We start from the raw sequence: 20,242 nt of genomic DNA on the forward strand, positions 1-20,242 counted from the left end.
TCCTTCGGGCCTGCCCCCGCCCGCTGGCGCATTTAATAAAGCCCAAATGGAATGACTCGCCTCGTTTTTTATTTATTTTTTTTCCTTTTTGCCACAGCAAAGTCAGCAGCGTAACCGCAACACGTTAACGGTTTCGGTTTCACTCTGTGATTTACAACAACGGGCGGAACACCCCGAATGGGGCTGTCTTAGGGGTATTCCGTGTGCGCTCATGTGTAAAAAGTTACTTGGGGAGCAGGCGGCAGGCAGCGAGGACGCCTAGAAGTCAGCTCGAGTCCAGGACATATTCTTGCTGCTGCTGTTGCATTTGCCGGCGCCTTGTTGTATGCAACAGAAAGTTTCTTACGGGTGTAATACTCCAAATGAGTGACCCTGTGAAATCGAGTCTATAAGATGTTAAAGGGGATTTTGTGTTGAGAACCTCAGACTTTGCAGTCTACATGTCTTGGTCCACCTAGAGCATTAACCCTTTGTCTTTCCCGATACTATAGATACTTTTATATAATTGGTTTCTATTTAACTTTGTAAATATTTGAAATTTATTTTTGCATGGAAAAATATTTGGTTTAACAAGATATCTTGTCCAGCAATAAAAGAACAGAAGCTTCACAAATGTTCCGACTTCCGCTTCGGACTGCTGGCTATAAATTATTGTCTCTATATGAACATTTTCTAATAAAATCTCTTCTCAGCCATTTTGGGTGCAAGGGTATTTAGTCTTCGTCATGTCGAATTAAGCTGAGGTTTTCTAGTTTTCGAATATAATGATTTTTGATACTTAAATTTGTATCACGAGTATTTTATCTGTAGCTCCGGAAGCGTTTAGTATTAGAATCAGCTCGAAATTTCTACTCCTCAATTGTCCTAGCAGGTACAGTCAGCTGCAGTCATCTCTAGACTCATGACTGCACATTTCCATTTCATTAAATTCATTTAGACAGAAAGTTTACCACGTGCCCGCATTGATAAGAGAGGGGACGTTGTCGCAGCAACGTGACCCCTGCTCAGCCCCGCCCCTGGCATACTTCAAGTGTTATCAGGCGGACAGCATCATGCATATATTAAGAGTAGATTGGCTTGGCATTCATGAAGAAGAGCTAATAGAAATGTCTGGCAGTTAATTTAGCGTCATGAAGTCGTGCAATATTGGGAGGAGAAAAAAAGAAGAAATAAATATGAAAATGGTTGCTATGGAGCTGAAACTTGCAAGTGGGTGGCAATTGGGGAGGGTTTTACCCAATGCCCAGAAAAGAAACGCCAAGTTTAAGATTTTATTGGGTTTTGTTGTATTTATATTAATTATAGAAGATGTAGACTCTAGAGCTCGTATAAAACTATAAGTCTATAAAAATGGTAGTACTGAGGATGGTTCCTCAGCGAAAAAATTTCGAACCTTTTTCAATGTTATTCCTGTTAGAGGAACGTGCCAGTCCCTCGAATTTGGCAATGCGTGCCTCCAGTTCCCTAACGATAGTCCTATTTTGCTTGACTTTCTGCCGTTTGATTTCGACTGCGTCCACGGTCTCATCAAAATCATGCAACAGTGCTGGCTTATAGAGCAAGCCACATTTCGCATGCAGCTCCCTAGTCTGGGCCACTAGGCGGGTATGCTGCAGCTTCGCCTTGAACAGCTTGTCACGCATTTCGTTTTGTCTCCTGACCATGCGGCGCAATTGGGATTTGTAATTGACTAACGTGGCCGATATCATGCTCGTCTTTTCCCTTATAAAGGCCAACTGATGCACGTGCTTGGTACAACGATCACGCATTCGGTTCAAATCATAACTGCGTTCTGTATTAACGATTTTGGGTTAGGTGAGAGTATGTTTAATAGTTTTGATAACTTCCTTTAATTACCTTCAACCTTTGTGCCCAGGGCTATTACATCGCGTTGTGCATTCAAAAATTCATCCATGGTCAAGTCTGGTGTGATTTGATCAAAGTTCCGTTTGCGCTAAGAAGGAAATCAAATGTATCAAAAGTGTCCGATTATTTTGAAATGGCTCACGAATGGACGACAAATAAAAAATGTATTCTCATTGTATGATCGAAACGAGGGCCTAAAAATGGCATTCAAATTGCTGCAGAGAATAAAGGGCAGGGATGTTTCAAGGTTATATGCTCATTAAATCGGACTTGAGAATCGATTCACAAAACGAGGCATCGACGATGGGATGGACGATAGGACGGACAGACAGGAAGATTCAGCCAGGGTTGAACAGTCTCATTATACCCTACAGTTGTCATCAATTTGTGGGAGTTGAATGAAAGTTGAAGACGCACCTCGATCACTCTGCCCAGCGTGTGTTTCCTGGTTATGAGCCAGAGGCGATTATCGCTAATGTCATTGCGCATGATTTGCATGTGTCGCAGCTCTTGCTCCACAATGCGAGGCAAAACCTGTAGATCCTTGCGCGCCAGGGTATTACGAATGCAGTATTCCAGTGAATCGTTCGATGACAACGCTATGTTGCGCACATGATTCAGATCCATTCCCACGCTGGCCAAAAGCAAATTATTAATTCTCTTCGTTTCAACAGCTTTCTGCTTAAAATGATCCAGCAGATACAATGCGTGCCTCTGTCGCCGAAATTCGTCTTTCACCACCTCCGGGGGCAACTTATCAAAGCCACGCAATTGACCAACGCGACGATAATAATCGTGCATTTTGTTCGATAGATCAGTATTATATTGCTTGGCGGCCATGTATTCCGAAATGATTTGATGCAGATCCTTGATTAATTTCCGTTTATCCAATCTGCCTTCGAGTACTAAATCGGGATCAACATACTCGGCGGCATCGACAGCCTCGTCGATAGCTGAGTAGAGAAAATCTATGCAAACTTGTCGATTCTCGCGTTCCTGGCGCTGAGCCTCTAGCGCTGTTGTCGACGCGGCACTTGTAGCCCGAATGGGTGTACGTATCTCCATTAACATTTCCATAGCATATTCGGTAGCATCTGCTTCGGGCGGGGCCGCTTCTTCGTCTCCTAAGGGAAAGGGCCAATCAAAGGAGATGGTTGACGATGACGATTCTTCTACTGATTCCTCTTCTGCTTCTTCAGCGACCTCTTCTGGTTCTGGTTGAATGGGCTCCAGTATCGGTTCGCCAGTCAGTGGATCAACAAATTGGCCTTCATCGACAGCAGACGTATCCCTATCTCCCGTAAGTTTACGACGAAACGACAATAATTCTTCGCTTGATTCGGTCGTAATATCCGATAGGCTTGGGAAAAAGAAATTTTGCAAGAATTCACCTTTAAATGACACGGAAACCGCACGCCGCCCATAATCGTCTTCGTCCGATGATGATGGCTCGCCCGAATTGAGCTCATCCATAGCCTGTTTGTCCCTATCCTCAGATAGTAATGCTGAAGTTCGCATTTCGCCATCTTCGTCTATTTCTATAGATGTTTGTTCTTTAAGGGATATTCTACTTATGGATCTGTGCAGTCGCGTCATCCCTTTAGGCTCATCCGACTCTTCAGGCTCTGCAGACTCTGCAGGCTTCGCAGGCCCTTCAGTCTCATCTTGGTAATGCAGTCTCAATCGTTCGTGCGCCAGGCGCTTCTCTTCGCGTCTTTTTTTCCTTTTCTTTTTCTCCAATTCGGCAAGAGCTTCCTCGCTGAGCTGCGAGTCACCTTCGGCACCCGCCTCAATGGTCTGTTCCTCGAGTGATTTCCGTGCCTCATCATCTATAGGCAGTATGTCATTTTGGCTATCTTCTGGTTCAATAATAGGAGTATCGATTAATTCTATTGTAATATTCTCTGCCGATGCGGCAGCCTTCTCTGTAGAAGGTACTTCAGCTACGGTTTCTACGGCTTCCTCCATTTCTGTTCAAAGATCAGATTTTTCTTTATTAAAATATTCTTGGCGTAATGAAAAGTGTCGTAGTTTTGTATTTGCTGTTTAGATGTGTTTTGTATACATATTTTGTTATACGTTTCGTAGAGTTTTGCCTTGACAAGTAAAGCAAACTCAAGTGTTTAGTAGGAATATATGAGTAGTACTAGCGGCTATACCCCTGCCTTGCTCGAGGCACATAAATTCTCTCGAAGATTTTTAAAAATAAGTTTGAAACCGATCTGACGGTAAGCAAATTTAACACTGTTGCGGGCGAAATTTCCCAAATCGCTGTAACATGCATTCATTAAGTTCTTATGTAGAGCTTTCGAAATAAGTTTGGAGAAATTCGGGCAAATCCCAAAATTAAGAATAATATTTAGATGCCAAATTATTGTAGATTCCAAGCCATGAACAGAGAGCAATAAATAATGTATAAATTCTATAAAATTCTTATAATATGGAGCTTATATGGAGCAAAGTATACAATAATACATGTGTTTTGTACGGATGCATATAAATATTATATATGTTTGTATGTGTATGTATGTGTGTGTGTGTGTGTGTGTGTGTGTGTGTGTGTGTGTGTGTGTGTGGGCGTGTGTGTGTTAGTGTGTGTATGCATTTATGAATATATGTACGCATGCATGTTTGTTTTCTAATGTCAAACGCAGACCAAGCTTATTTGTCGGAGTGCTGCAAATTTAAATAAAACGAGTTTCTACCAAGTGCTCTTCTCCTCGATTCTCAAGAATTCAAGTAGGCTCTGCAGGTTTCCATGCTTAGATAGTAGTGTTTTTTTTGTGTTTTTTCTATGTATGTAAGTATGTATATATGTATGTATATATGTATGTATGTATGTATGTATGTATGTATGTATGTATGTATGTATGTATGTATGTATGTATGTATGCATGTATGTATGTATGTATGTATGTATGTATGTATGTATGTATGTATGTATGTATGTATGTATGTATGTATGTATGTATGTATGTATGTATGTATGTATGTATGTATGTATGTATGTATGTATGTATGTGTGTATGTATGTATGCATGTATGTATGTACGTATGTGAGTGTGCATGTAGGTATCCGGACATTCATTCATACATGTACGTATGCACGCATGTTTGCACACATATAAATCAAGCATGCACACATGTATGTACAAGCAGGCATACTTATGCAAACTTAAAACTTCGCACAAAAAATCTTTGAATCGCATTTCTACCGAGGAAGTTTTGATATTGTGAGAAATGTGAAACACGCCTTAAAAGATTTTCCATATAGATCGTTCGAAATGAATTTGAGCTCGAGAAGTCACTCACCAAATCTTAGTCTTCATTTACACCATGGAGGTATGGATTTTCCAAAAATAGCGCAACACTTATCTAATGACTTTTGACAAAGAACTTTGAAAATGTTTTTGAAACCGAATGGTAAGTAAAAAACTTTCATGCAACCGTTTTTCGCGAATTTGCCACAAATGCGGGTGGAATTTCCCGAAACCCCATCTTAACGTGCACCTTCATCACATTTGGTAATGAAAATTTTAAATTGCGTTGACAAACAGTTGCATATAGAGATTAAGGGGTACAGCTTTGACATGAATTTTGAGCAAGAATAAAATTCTTAGATTTATATGCCAAATTGATCCAGAGGCCAAGCCATAAACAGAGACCGAGCTATGCGGTTGGGAAATTTAGAATAAGATATTTGACCAAGAATAATGCTCCCAGAATTAGATGCCAAATTGATCTAGAGTCAAACCATGAGTAAGGATCCAACCCTCGTGTAAATCGGATAAGATTTGACCGAGCTATGGGGGTGGGAAATTTTGACCTATGTCTACAAATAGTTTTATATATAGATTCAAATGTTGAAAATCTATTCAAATTTAAAAGATTCTTCAATTCAAAATATTTCTTATGAGTTTCTTACCTTTTGTGCATATTAACCGTTTGCATAGCTGCCTTGTAAATATTTGATATGATGGTAAATTTGAGTGTTGCCATCTTGCAATACTATTGCACATCTGGCAACACCGAATCATTTTGCACTTAAAAGCTAGCATTTTAATGCCGATTTTTTGTCAACTCACATGAACTTTAACTCGAACATGTAGCTACTCACACTCAGTTACATATATTCGCTGATAAATTATATTCTTCACTTAACATCATTTGCAGTTGGCATTTTTCCCAATTCTCACAGCCCTTGAGCTTTTTTGTATGGGCAGTTCACTAGATTGAAATTCTCTCATTTCTCACAATAAATGTTGACAGTTGAGTTAGGGAACTGGGCATACATTGTATCATGCCCAGTTCTAGTTGTTGAACGTGCCGCGTGCCACAAAGTATGCAACACAAATATTTTAGAACTGACGTCAAGTTTTTTGGTCAAAACTGCACTGAAAAAAACAAACTACTCACAAACTCGATGAACCCTTAGAGGAAAGACGTTGCCACTTCTCCCAAGATGACGCAACGGCGAGCCTAATGCATTTCATTGTCTTATCAACTATACGGTTTTTAAGCGCGGGCTCTGAAACAGGGGTGGGGCAGTTAGAAAAGGGGTTACGGAAACGGGAACGGGCTTCAGTGTTTCATTGTGCGCAGCCACGTCGCACGTCCTTTGTGGCAAGCAGGCAGACAGGCAGGCAGGTTGCCGCAGCAACAACCCCTTTCGGGTGCGACGACGTCGACACTCCATTAATTGAAGCCCCTGGATTACGGTAAATTGCATTGTCTCTGCTGCCGGCTCGTCGGATGGTGGGGAGGCGTGTAGGGCAGCCTTGCCGTGGCAGCGCATCAAATTGTGTACAAATCTTTATAATCCCTGATAATTTCGTTAATGGCTTTAATCACTTGCGCGCAGGCAGGCCAAAGGATTATATAGTGAAGATATTTCAGAGAATTATTTCAGTTTGGTATTTAAAATTAATTTTCGTATTTAAGGCTGAGCACAGCGAAATTTTTTGGGCAGCCATTGCTAAATTAAATTGTAGCTCCTCCTATTGCGTATCCTTGTAAGGTCGTACACACACACACACACACACACCGTGAGTTGGCTGGGGGCCTTATATAGACAGACTGTTTACCTAACCTCACATATCCATATACTCGTACACCCAATTAGGCAGCTACAATTGTTGCCTTTTGTGCGCCCCCTCAAAAATTCAACACAGAGAAACTCAACACGAAAGTTCTCTGTGTGTGTGTGTGGGGGGTAGAGAAAGCTCGGAACGCGTTGGCGGCAGCTATAAAAGCACAGGCTGTGCGACTGGCGCCACACACAAACCACAACCACCACGGGGGGAGGTAGACAGACCAGAGACGATGGCTTGGAACGGGCGCGCGTTCTGGCAACAGCTTTGCCGACGGAGCTCCAGTACGGGCCGTGGCTGGAGAAGATGCCAATCCAAGAAGTCCAGCGGACAGCTGCAGCTGCCAGATGCTTGGAGTGTTGAGCTCGCTTCGTATCGCCGATATCAAAGGATGCCGTAAACGGGCTATGGATCTCTCAGATCCCAAGGTCTGCCGCTTTTCCAGCCACTTGGCACACTCGAGAACTGTGTATTGCTAGTTTTTCGTTACATATTTGAACCTAAAGAATATCATAGCAACATCATATCAATTCATATCGATCTAATAACTATGATAAGCTGATTATATCATATTAAACAAGAAACGTGATTTTAATACAATAAATATTAAATTAATGAATGTATGCTTATGAAATAAATGTACTTAAAAAAAATATTTAAATATATTTAAAATTAAGTTTTTTATTGAAAAAGTGAATTACTTAAAGTTCATCCAAACTAGTTAATTAGATTAAAAAACTGTTCCTTAAAATGCGTTCCTAAGATTCACAAATTTGAAACTTCATTAAATGTAGTTAATCTATTTAAGTTGTTGTGTCCACAAAAATCTTTGATTATCCATGTTTCATTAGGGCTCTAGGGCTCCATTTAAGAAGAAAAAATGTGGCCCTTCTAGTTCTAGTTCTTCTTGAGATATTTATTGCTTGTAATTCTCGAAAAGTTAAAGTTTCGAGTTGGAACAAGGCATTTGCTAATTGATATACGGAAAGAACCGGGTGGTTCATCAATTATCTATACGGACAACCTTCTTATTATTATAACTAGCCGTATTAATACAAAATATTGCTTATTCGGCTCTTCGTATACCTGGTCGTAAATGAATTATATTTGCTCTTGATGAGAGTCATGGGTTCCATTATATATATGGTATAGTCATATAGTTTTAGTTCTTATAGATTCTGCTCGTCTCTAAATTTGCATAAATACGATCCATCTGCTTTTAGTTGATACTCAGGCTGGCAAACAAGTAATAAAACCAGCAAAGAGTAAACAATCACAGCTTATTGAACTACCTACAAGCTGGCAAATAGCCTGGCCTATACCTCCTGGTACTACCCCAGATAGCGAGTGTAGCGCTTAAAAGCAATCAAAAAACTTTGTTGTACGCGTGCAGGCAACAAAAATTTGCATATGTCAACAAAAAAAAAAAAGAAAAAGAGAACGGGAGCAGGAATCGCCCTGAAAAACAATTTATTTATTGCCGAAGCAATTTCTAAGCAGGAGAGGGTCCAGAGCATAGCTGAAGCAGAAGAGATACATTTGCCTGATGATGTTGGATGCTTGAAGGGGGCGGGTACAATACGTAAATAAGAGCACAAAATTGAAATGTTAATTACAAGGCTGAGCCACATGATAGCTGGGGTAGCGGTCCTTCAGATACATATCGCAAACAGTTTAAAATACAGTCGAGAGAGCTGTTTAGACACTGGCTAAGTAAACAAGACGTCAGCAGGAACTGATTTGTTTGCCCAGCTCTTAATCAGACCAAGTTCGGAGCACTTTTTATTGACAACCGCAGGCCAAGTTTAATATGAGGCTGCTAACCTGAGGCTAACTCAGGGGCGGTGCGAGGGGTTAAACTGTACGGCGTTAAGGCAAACAAACGTGGGCTTTATTAACAATTGGACAGAGCGAACAGAAGCTGAGCTGTGTGGGTGAATGAGTGTGGCTATAAGTCATACCAGATCCCACCCCGGCTCTACCATCATGATGTTGTGCTCTTGCTGTTGATGTTGATGAGGTGTGAATGCGAATGCCTCCACGTTGAAGCCACAGCATTTTGTTTTATACCACACAATGCTGCAGCCACCACTCGAGGTTAATTGAATTTCTTTGGCGTCCTTGCCAGCCGCTTGATGTCCCTTCAGTTGTACTGGTTGTTCTAATTGTTGTTGTTGCGCCACTAAATTGAAAACGTTTTTTTCGTTTCTGCCCGCTTTTAAGCTGGTTAAACAAACTCATAATAGACACAAAATGCAGTCATCATTTACCTCGTAATTAATTGAATCTGACTCTAATTGAAATGTTTTCAGTATACTTAATTTAATTTTGGGGCACAGGGAACCGTGTTCTACATAACACTTAAAATATTGCATGAATTCGAAATGTCGGCGAGGGCGACAAGGAGTGAGTAAGGGAAGGTTTAGGGAGAGATTATGAAACACAAAGTAAAAAAAAATGTTTAATATAACAAATAAAACACGTTCTAAATATTAAAACAAAATAAACTAACCCTTCTTTCCCCACTCGTTGTGACAAACGAAATAGCTGCCGTTGGCATTGCCATCCATCAACTCATCTTACTCTTACTTATACTGTTACTTATAATCATACTCATACTTTTACTCGTTCTTTTACTCACACTCTACAAATTATTCGAAGTACTCGGTATTCGAGTACTCAGTATTCGAAGTTCTCACTACTCCAAGTACTCGGTACTCGTAGTACTCGGTATTCGTAGTAATCGGTACTCGTGGTACTCGGTACTCAAAGTACACGGTACTTAAAGTACTCGGTACTCAAAGTACTCGGCACTCGAAGTACTAAGTACTCGCAGTACTCGAAGTATTTGGTACTCGGTATTTAGTGACAGATAAAGGGAGATAAAAGTAAGGGGGGGAACGTTCAAGAGAGAGAAAGCTAGATTTGATATGAGTAATAAATACAAAGTTAGAAAGTAAACGAGATTAAGAGAGTAAGAAACAGGAAAATAATACGTCAGTAAGATTGCCAAATTGAAATTTCAACAAATAGAAAAGAAGAAGAAAGTAAAAACATTGTTAAAAAAACATGTGTTTGCAAGAGGGAGCGAAAAAGAGCGTAAAAGAAAGTTAGGTACAGATAGTGAAAAAGTAAGAGAAAGGGAGCATCAGAAAGAGAAAGCGAGACACAGTGATATGGCACTAAAGAGGGAGCACAAAAACATATATAGATTGGAAAACTAAAAATCGGGATAGAGAGTGGAAAGTAAAAGAGAATAAGCAGGATCGGGAGCGGGAGCGGGAGAGCTCGAATCAAATTTGAGAGAGATAGAGAGAGCGAGTAACCATGTTGGAGTAAATAAATATTTAAGAAACGGTTAAAAAATATAATCAAGTTAAAAAAAACACAATAGACATTAACTCGTTATAAAATGTAAAAGTAATAATTCAAACTTAACGCCTTACTCCTCGATTCTCAAAAATTCAAGTAGGGCCAGCCAATTTTGATGTAAATTCAGTGATATTTTTATGGGATTAACAGTGGCTACAAACTAAGAGTGTAATGTGAATTAAATGTGTTGAGGCAAGTATTTAAGCTAAACGGCTGTCCTCCTCCTCGATTCTCAAAAATTTGAGTTCGGCCAGCCAACAACAAAAAATGTTTATAACAATTATTGGCCGCCCTCCTATAGGATTTTCGGGAAATAAGGTCAGATCCATATGTCTGGAAGTAAGCTGGCTTTGGGCTGAATGGATAATTAGTGAGTACAAATTTACCAAAATTCATAAGTTATTATACCAATTTTTTTTTTGTTATTACCATGTGAAATGAATAATTTATAGGAATATTGATTAGTAGTTTAGTTCAATTCGATACTTATTTTAGCAAAACATTTTGCTTATCCCAAAACGAAATCAAAATACACTCACGAAACAACGTTCAATTGCAAATCTGCATTTCAAATTCGTAAAATGGTTAAACATTATTAAATATATAATTTTCAGCTAGTTACTTGTAACTAAATAAAAAACAAACAAATCCTCCCCCAATTGTCTTGCCAATTTCGTCGGCTTAAGGTTCGAGAAATTTGAATACGCCAACATTTTGTAGTGTCACGTTTTTTCTTGCCTTTTTTTCCAATCGCGTTGCGCATTTTTGATTATTTTTCTTTTTGGTAATTTAATACAATTTTTTCCGTTGCTTTGTCGCGGCGCAGCGTAAAATTCAATTAAATGTAATCGCATCTATTTGCTCTTTAGGCATGACTGATTGCCAGATAAAAAAAATGAAAGAAAAAGAGAAAAAATTAAAATTAAAATTGAATAAATAGCTAAATAAACACGCACTTTGAAAATAAATGCTAATTTCGTTCTCTCTTGTTTCAATTGGCTCTTCAAGATGCCAACTTGGAAGTTCGATATTTTTTTCTTTTGTAGTATTTCGTGAAACTCCTTCAAGTGTGCGTGCACGTGCCAGGCAAATCCTTTTAATGTGTCGCACAAGTTGAAAATTCGATAAAAACCAAACACATTTTGAGAAATTTCTTTGCATACTTTTTATAAGAAGGACGTCGGAGTTGTTGGATTATGAATGTTGCTTAGTAAAGGCATGAGTGCAAGATATATTATGATTGGAAATAATTCTGATTTATGTTTGGAAAGTTAAGAACTATCAAAAGTGTCGCGTGGGGTTACCATCGATATGTTTTTTGAGTCGATATATATAGCCATGTCCTTCTGTCCGTCCGTCATGAAACTTTGCAGAAGTGCCTCTTTCTGTTGCACGCAGTATATATGTCGGTACCGGCTGGGTCGGACCACTATATCATATAGCGGCCATAGATATCTTAATCAAGATATCTTAATCAAACTCGGCATTTATTACTTTTACTATTCGTCTCACATATATGCAAAATCCTATCAATATCGGAAACACTATACCGAAAAGCAGCCATAGGAACGATCGGTCGAAAATTAATTTTTTGTATGGAAAACTTTTTTCTTTTTCAAGATATCTTGACCAAACTCGATATTTAGAAGTTTCACTATGTTCCCTACATTTATGCAAAATCTCGTTTACATCGGATCACTATATCATATAGCTGCCATAGGAGCGATCTTACTTGTACTCGTACTCGTGTCACGATAGTACGGCTTAGCCTTTAGTATCATCAGATCAGACAATATTTTCGCGAATTGATTAATTTGATTGGAAGAATTTTTTCAAATTTCAACTATGCTAGTGTAAGTGAGAGAGAAAGATAGAGACAGATTGAAAGAGAGAGAGAGAGAGAGGGGGCAAGAACTCATGAATTATGCGGCGCTAACAAGCCACAAGTTGTCATAAAAATCGCAATCTGAACGGCAATTACCTGTTGATGGGCACACGCTAGTTTAACCCTCAATTACTGAGCCCTGGCAGTCGGTCTCAGGGGTGAAATCGAGACGACCACAGCCATTTGGGTGTGAATGTGCGAGTGTGTGTGTGTGTGGGGGCTTGTAAGGTGTGAGGGTGTGCCCCCAGAGGACGCATAAAAATTTGATTAAGTGAGCTTCCTTGGTGGGCAAATTAAAAAACACTTGCACGTTGAATCAATTTGCAAATTTTATAAATCTTCATTTGCACCTGAGACGTGAGGCGGCAACAACATTGCGGCCCTGTCGCGTCCTGGACGCCACAGGTGGTTGTCGCCTTCGCTTTTGGTAGCTTAAGGCCTAAGCCACACGGCCGGGACGTGACTGTCGCGGGCTGGCAAGGATTTGCGCTGTGCTGAATTCTATTTATATTTGCGATTTGCTTTAGTTTTTATTTGCATGATGCTCGTTTCAATTAACTAAAATGTCCCTAAATGTCCTTAAATGCGTCCAGTTCACGCCATTTGGCTGATTGTTTTTGGTAGCCGGCTGACCAAATGTGCGACCATTTGGGGTTCATTGTCCATTGTTCATTTGGTGCGGGCACTTTTTAATTTCTCTAATGCCTTTTGTGATCCTTGCTGCTCTTTGCCATCGCCGGCGCCAGCTCTTTGGCTGAAGTGCACTCAAGACCTGCCGGCCAGGCCCCATTGGACGAGTGGAGCTTTTAAGAAAATTATACAATTGCATTATGACGCCGCATTGACCAGCCAAGTGCTACACAATATAAATTGATGCGCATTGTCCTGGCTGCTGTCAGCTAAAATTTTTCCTGCATTGCAAAGTTTAAATTTCCAACCCATATATCAAACGCATCAAACGGGGGCGTCAACGACGCCCACTGTGCGGGCAAAAGCGCAATCCAATGTGAATGTGAGTTTTTGTAAAATTGGGTCTGAGGCTCAGCGAAGTTGTGTATTACAAATCGCTCGACGGGCGGCCAAAAAAGGACGCAGGGCGCAGGACGCAGGACGACTGTCAATGTTACAGCCGTTTTCGACCGGTGGGTGGCATAATTTATAGCACTCGTTTCACTGCGAGTTGTGCGCTTCGCTGCGGTTATTAAAATGCTCAATGCTCTTACTGGAACCCTCACACACAAACACACACACACAGCCTCCACAACTTCAACTGAAATTGTGACTTCAGCTCTCTCCACTTGCTGTTAGACAGCGCAAAAAGTGTAGCATACTCGCCGGCGCCGCGTAATGGCAACTCAAGTAGCGACAACAGCTCTGTTGCACAGTGGGTCACAGCTCGTTGTATAGAGCTCAATACATATTAAACAAATTCATTTATTCTTGGGACATGCTAGATATTTGAGAGAGGGCTGCAAACTCGAAAACAGGATGAGGATAAAAAAGGAGCTAAAATCTGGGAATATTGGCAGAAATATTTTCTCATTAGCTTAAAGGCAAATATATTGGATTTACAGGTGAGGTCTTTTACCCTGGCAATGCAAAACTTTAAATGGAAGTTGGAAAAACCCAATTGAGAACCCCTTGTTAAAATACTTTCTTTTAATTATTGAAAATATTTTGTTGGCAATTGTCTTAGAGCATTAACCTACCAACAATAATTGTTTTCTATTTGAATACTTTTGAAACTGCTTAATAATTATTTCATAATAAGCTTTTTTTGTTGTCATGCATATAACTATTGGCACACTGTGCGATTTGTCGCCGTCTCAGCTTTCGCCTGATAATCAATAAAATGTTTTGGCATTTACTTTCATTGTTTGCTGCTGCAACGCCCAATGAGCCACGCCCACGCTCGAGAGCTATTTGCATATTTGAGAGTCGCCTTTTAGAGTGGCAAGGCATATTGCAGGCTTTATGTCCTGTCGTCGTTGTCGTTGTCGTTGCCGTATCGTGCTCAAGTCCTTTGCACCGGGCGTGCCTGGTGAATTGTTTTACTGTCGACGTTCATTTGGGTTGATGGCTGCCATCGAGGAGGAGGACAACATGAAAGTCGCTTAATCTACTTAAATGTCTTTGAATTTGCGTCTCGGGGAATGAATTTCGCCAGCCTCAGCAGCATTTCGCAGCAAACCAAAAAAATAAAAGGGGGCTCTTCGATGATCGCCTGGCGTTATTAACATGGATTTATGGCATATCCTTGGCTGACTTAAAGCCGCTATTAGCGTCCAAGTTGTAAACAAGTTGCCAGCCACACAATATATTTGACAACCAAGCCACCAACCACGATGTGCGTCGTATACATATATATCAATCCGATTTGGATTCAGTTTGGGAGGGCAACACAGCAGAAAAACGCAAAATTTGACTGCTGCCAAAGGTAGCATCAGATAATTTCAATTAAAAATGTCTTTGAATAGGGCATTTTTGGTCGTTGCTGGCAACCCTGACAAAGTATCCTCATTGATGTCCTTGTTGTGCTGCCAACTGCCGTATCAGCACTTTTAAATCAGATGCACAAGCTCTCGCGGGCGGGGGCAGCTGTCGCTTAATTGAGTTTCGCTTTGACGGCAACCGCATAAAAGGCGACTTTTAAGTCTTCACATGCTCCGCAATTAAAGGCGTTGTCCTTGCTGCGCTTCAAAGCGAATGAAATTTAATATTTCAATAATGAGCAAAAGTTCATCGCATAAGCTCAAAAACAACTTTTGTGGTTGCTGCCACACAGCTGACCACGGAAACTAGTGAAAGGGGCTTCCAGAGGAGAGTCATTAAAATAAATTCTCCATAAGTACTCAGAAAGGAAAAATAAAGTTAATTAGTGCATGCATATTAAAAAAATATTGAAAAATAAATTAACATCACAAAAAAATTGCCCTGCTGCGCTTCGAATAATACAAAATTAATTTAATTTATTTTTTAATATTGCTTAACTATGCGATTCTCAAGATTTCAAGCAAATGTATGTAACAGGCAGAAGGAAGCATCTCCAACCCCATAAAGTATATATATTCTTGATCAGTATCAACAGCCGAGTCGATCTAGCCATGTATGTCTGTCTGTCCGTCTGTCCGTATGTATGAACGCAAGGATCTCAGAACCTATAAAAGCTAGAGACTTGAAATTTTAGCTGTAGGTTCTCCTAGTCTCCGCGCAGATCGAGTTTGTTTCCAATATTCGATAACTTGCCCCGTTTCTAAGTAATCGAATAAAATCGATATCGAAATCCTGTTTTTAACCAAACTTGACTTCTAGAATAGTAAATATATATCAAGTATCTTTCATATTTTAGCTATCGCCTGTTGGAAGAAGAGGGTTCAGGGTATTCCCTAGTCGGGAGCTCCCGCCTAGAACCTCTTACTTGTTTAAATTTAAAATAAAGTATTTCTAAATAATTTTCTAATGTTATACATCTGTATTTCCCATATATATTCAATCCATTTGCTGCACACAGCACGAGAATTTTACAACCCCACATAACTGCGATTTTGAAATTTGCTGTGGGCAGTTAAGGGGCATATATATATATATATATATCATAAAGTTATCAATTTGATGTTGACGAGCTTGTCGTGGTTGTTGTTGCTGTTGCTGTTGTTGATGACGCTGCAAACAAATTTTCGCAGTTAACAAAGGACTCGTCGCTTCTGTTGGCTTTTTGTTGTCGGTCGTCGCATTTGCCACGCTTGTCAGAGGGAGTCAGGGAGTCAGGGAGTTAGTGTGAGCCGCCAGTCATTTTGTCTGGCCGCCTGTCAGACTCCTTCCGTACGTCCGTCTGTTTGTCAGCGCCTCGTTCAGGCCGTGATGCTTGATGGCAGTATAATTGATGCACTCGAGCGTAAGTGATTAGATTCATTATGATGCCAGGCTGGCAACGCCAACGCCAATGGCAACGCCACAGCGGACTGGGTATCAGGTGTCCGGCGGCTGATTGTTCCAAGATTTTTCCAAAAATTTTAAATTACTGTTTTTCGCAGGTTTTGCGAACACTGCCAAATGATGTGTGACAGCATTTTTATTGCCCTGTCCAGGGTGCCAGGGCTGGGGCTAGGCTTGGAGTAGGGCTAAAAGCCAACGCACGCCAACATTAATCAAGACATTCTACGAACTGAGATATATAAGTATATACAAAGTATTTATGCATTTTGAGGGTAAAAAAGCAAAAACTCATAAAGGCTCGACACACGCCGGGGCGCAAAAGCATCGTTTCCGGTGTGTCGCCCGTTGTGGCAGGCAGTGCGCCAGGATTGGCGGCGGGGTTGGGGATTGGTTGGCGGCACAAAACGTGTGTGCATTCTAGCTTAAAATAAAGTTGCAGCTCAGGCAAGCGGCTCGTTTTGCTTTTGTTGTTGGCACTTTGGCTTTTGTGTCGTTATTCATTGTATTCACTTTGGAAATATGAATGTGCCTGGTGAATGTATTTGTTGTTGGCCTTAATGGATGCTCGCGATGGGGTTGGCACTATTCACAAAATGGCCATATGCTAATTAAACATGCAAAAATGTAGAAAATAATTCAAAAGACATTTATATGGATGTTCAAATATGTTGTCCGAAAAGTTGGCCAGTTTCCATTTTACCATTAGGCGGCATATGTTCCTTTTGGAACTTCTTCTTGTTGCGCCCTCTTAAGAGTAGCCTATCAAATGAACAGTAATTGGAAATTCACATTAAAATCATTTAAGGCAATTGGTATAGTTTAAATAAAGAGTTTAACCGAATCTAACCATTTTCTTAAGTCTATGAAGTCTACATGAAATCTACATGATATGATGAAGATTGGGAATTCCCTTATTATATGGAATACAAATAATTGTTCTTTAAAGCTAGATGTTAGTGAAATGGTATAGTTCAAATAAAGTTTTGCCAGGAATGCAAACATCGTTTCCCATTTCCGTTGTGTCGACTACACACGGTTGGAATTGAAAGCATAAGACAAGCACTTTTATCAGGGTCTCAAAACTAATAACTGGCAAAACAACTTGAATCCGCTTGAGGAACTCAACCAATACGTGCTGCGTCTCATATCTGTGACGCTTCCAGCTATTTGCACACAAACAAAAATAAATATTAAATCTCTGGCTGACGAAAGCGAAATCGTTTTCGTGCCACACAGATATGCACACAACCCTCCTCGGGCGACACACCCCCAACAACAGGTCCGTCGCGTTGGCAGGTTTCGGTTACGGTTTCGGTTTACGGCCAACGGTTTACGGTTTACGCTTTACGTTGGCACGCGCTTATCGAGCCGAGCGCAGCGTTTAGTTTGTGATTGAGTGGGTGGACGTGTGGATTGACAGCATGAATCTGCTAAATCAACAAGCCATCCATGTCCATGTCCATGTCCATGTCCATATCCATGCCGACTGCTGATGACCATTCACAAACTTTACGCTTTGGCCAAAATCTCTAGCATATTTCTGTGTGTGCTTGAATTTGGCGAAACAAAAAGTTTAAAGCCGCTCGTGGCTGGTAATTAAAACCGAAAGCCTTTTGCTGTCTGTAATCCAAAAGCGGATGCCGCCAAGCTCCCACAAAATGATAACCCTCTCCAACTAAATCCAGCAACGAAAAGCCATACATCATAGACGCCACGGGGAATCCCAACAAAGATGACAACGCAGCCAGAGAAAAAGGCGGCAAAAGTTATTTTGTAATTAGTGCAAGAGTTACAACAACAACAACAACAACAACAGCAGCAGCAACAACAGCAACAACAACAAATTGTTGCCAAATGAAATTGTAGCCGACTTTTGGGCGCCGCTGCACTAATTACCGCTGACGTGCGCATCGTGCCTGTGCCCCCCCGCGCTTCCCATTCCACTGCTGTCCTCCGCCTGTCAACTCAAGTTTGACACTTTTTTCGCACAATTTATGAGGCTGGGTAAAAAGCCCACGCCTACAATTTAGAGGGCTGCACAGTGGTGTTTATTTATTGAAAATGCAAGTTTAGCAACAGTTGCATGTGATATATATGGGGATATAGCTCAGTGGTAGAGCATTCGACTGCAGATCGAGAGGTCCCCGGTTCAAACCCGGGTGTCCCCTGTATTCAAGTATTCTTTTACCCGAATATAATGAAAAGTTTGTATTTTTATTTTTTTCCTTGCGTCCTCTGAGAAATGTTATATATCTTTTTTCTTAAGTGATTAATAGTTTGAATTATTTTTATTTTATCCAAGCCATATCAGCTACTTTCATTTAGCATACATTTAAAACTACTGTATTATTGGCTGCATTTTTTTTTTTTAAATTTTAGTTCCTTACAATTTTTAAATGTTAGCTAAATGTAAAGTCAAGCCCACTGTGCCTTGCTAGATAGAATGACACTTGAGCCGCCGCTTGGGCTGGCACTTAGTTTGGAGTTTTATGAGCGCAATTCGATTATTCTTCATTTATGTCAATCAATGTGATTTCTGTTGGCTGCTTTTAGGCGCAGGATGCGCACCCTTAATCGCTTTGTTTAAATAGTAAAACGGAAGCGCGCACACACACATAGAAATTCACTGCCGAAAAATCTGGAAATTTAATATCATAGCTGGAAATTGTTGTGCTTGTGCTTGTTGTTGTTGTTGTTGTTGTAGACGCCACATAGTCTCTGACTGTTGTCGACTGTCTGCCCGACTGTCTGGGCGGCTCTCACTTCCTGTGGGCTTCGCCTTGTCATGTATCCTTTTGCGTACAGGATGAACCAAAAAAAAAAACCTTGTGAAAATCCTTTGCGGCTATGACTGCTGTTTTGTTGATTTTCATTTCATTTCCCAGTTTTTCCTTGCTTGTTGCTGTTCTCCTTGCTGTTGTTGTTGTAGTTGCTATTTACATCCGCAACTTTATTATAGCTTTTGGCTGAGTTGCAACTGTTTGTCTGTTTGCTCTACGCTTATGAGGGTTAGGCTCATGCGTCGTATTAGCAACGTCGCCAGGGCAGCTGCTCAGGACCAGGGGCAGCAGGAGGGCATACAGCAAAGTACTTAGATGGAGAATTCTAAGAGCCATTGGGCTTTATGGATTTTGAATTGGTTGCTTTTGCTATGGGAAATGAGGCAGTTGCTCAGAGTGTTGGCTAAGATTAGTGGATACTTTATTAGAACTTTGAGATAGTACGGATATCGTATGCATTCCTATGTGCACTTTCATGTATTTAGTTTGCCGATATAATTTCCCTTTGTGTTAACTATTAAATTTATAAAGTATTAAATATTTATAAAAATAAGTGTCCATATTTACTTTTTAATAACCTTGTAGAGGGTATTATAATATTGTCTCCGACCTCTTAAAGCTTGTATAATCTAGATCAGCATCAACAGTCCAGTTGATATAGACGTAGTTGTCCGCTCGTCTGTCCGTCTTTCTGTCTGTCTGTTTCTTGCGAACTAGTCTCTCAGTTTTAAAGCTATCGTCTTTGAAATTCTGTGGTAGGCAGTACATATGTAGGAACCGGCTGGGTCGGACCTCTATAACACATAGCTGCCATAATAACGATCGGTCGAAAGGTAAGTTCTGGTATCGAAACCCTTTTTTTTTTGTTTTATTAAGAAAACTTGTCCAAGCTCGGGACTAGTTCCTCTATTATCCGTATCTATATGCAAAATCGTATCATCATAGCTTCACTATGTGATATAGCTGCCATGGGAAAGATCGGTTAACAGGTGGGATCTTATATGACAAAATATTCAGTTTTTCAAGATATTTTCATCAAACTCAGCATTTGCGAGCTTCAATATTCTCAAATATCTTCAGGGGCATTAAATCTTCGGCTTGCGAAGATATATGAGGCTTAAAAATCAATAAGCAATAAAAAAATTTCAAATTTAGCTAAGTTTATTGTATCAATTAATTATTTAATTAATAATTAAATATAGTAGAATAAAAAATATACATTTTAACAAGATTATATGTTCATACGACCAAACTATTTTGATAACATGCTTAGTTCTATAGATGAAAATATGGGTTTACTATAATATATATAT

General features: G+C 40.1%; 1 protein-coding gene and 1 non-coding gene across 2 annotated transcripts; one reads left to right on the forward strand and one right to left on the reverse strand.

Moving 5' to 3' along the window:
* Positions 1-1,262: 1,262 nt before the first annotated feature.
* LOC135429010 (uncharacterized) lies at positions 1,263-3,971 on the reverse strand. The gene is made up of 3 exons (XM_064683168.1): positions 2,284-3,971; positions 1,858-1,954; positions 1,263-1,792 (listed from the first exon to the last, which is right to left on the reverse strand). Exons 1-3 carry the CDS (start codon positions 3,832-3,834, stop codon positions 1,374-1,376), a joined length of 2,067 nt encoding a protein of 688 aa, XP_064539238.1. The 5' UTR covers positions 3,835-3,971; the 3' UTR covers positions 1,263-1,373.
* A 14,274-nt stretch (positions 3,972-18,245) lies between these two features.
* Positions 18,246-18,317, forward strand: TRNAC-GCA (transfer RNA cysteine (anticodon GCA)). Its single transcript has one exon. It is a non-coding gene; the product is annotated as a tRNA-Cys (tRNA).
* The last annotated feature ends 1,925 nt before the right edge of the window (positions 18,318-20,242 follow it).

This window comes from Drosophila montana, unplaced genomic scaffold, assembly GCF_035044405.1.
Source record: "Drosophila montana isolate Dmon_TW-CO22-7 unplaced genomic scaffold, ASM3504440v1 contig_2582_1, whole genome shotgun sequence".
NCBI lineage: Eukaryota > Metazoa > Arthropoda > Insecta > Diptera > Drosophilidae > Drosophila > Drosophila montana.

Coding starts and splice junctions, on each gene's coding strand:
- LOC135429010 (XM_064683168.1), bottom strand. CDS start 3,834: ATGGAGGAAGCCGTAGAAACCGTAGCTGAAGTACCTTCTACAGAGAAG. Junction 1,955..2,283: donor CGCTGGGCAGAGTGATCGAG/GTGCGTCTTCAA, acceptor TTTCCTTCTTAG/CGCAAACGGAACTTTGATCA. Junction 1,793..1,857: donor CCTGGGCACAAAGGTTGAAG/GTAATTAAAGGA, acceptor TCGTTAATACAG/AACGCAGTTATGATTTGAAC.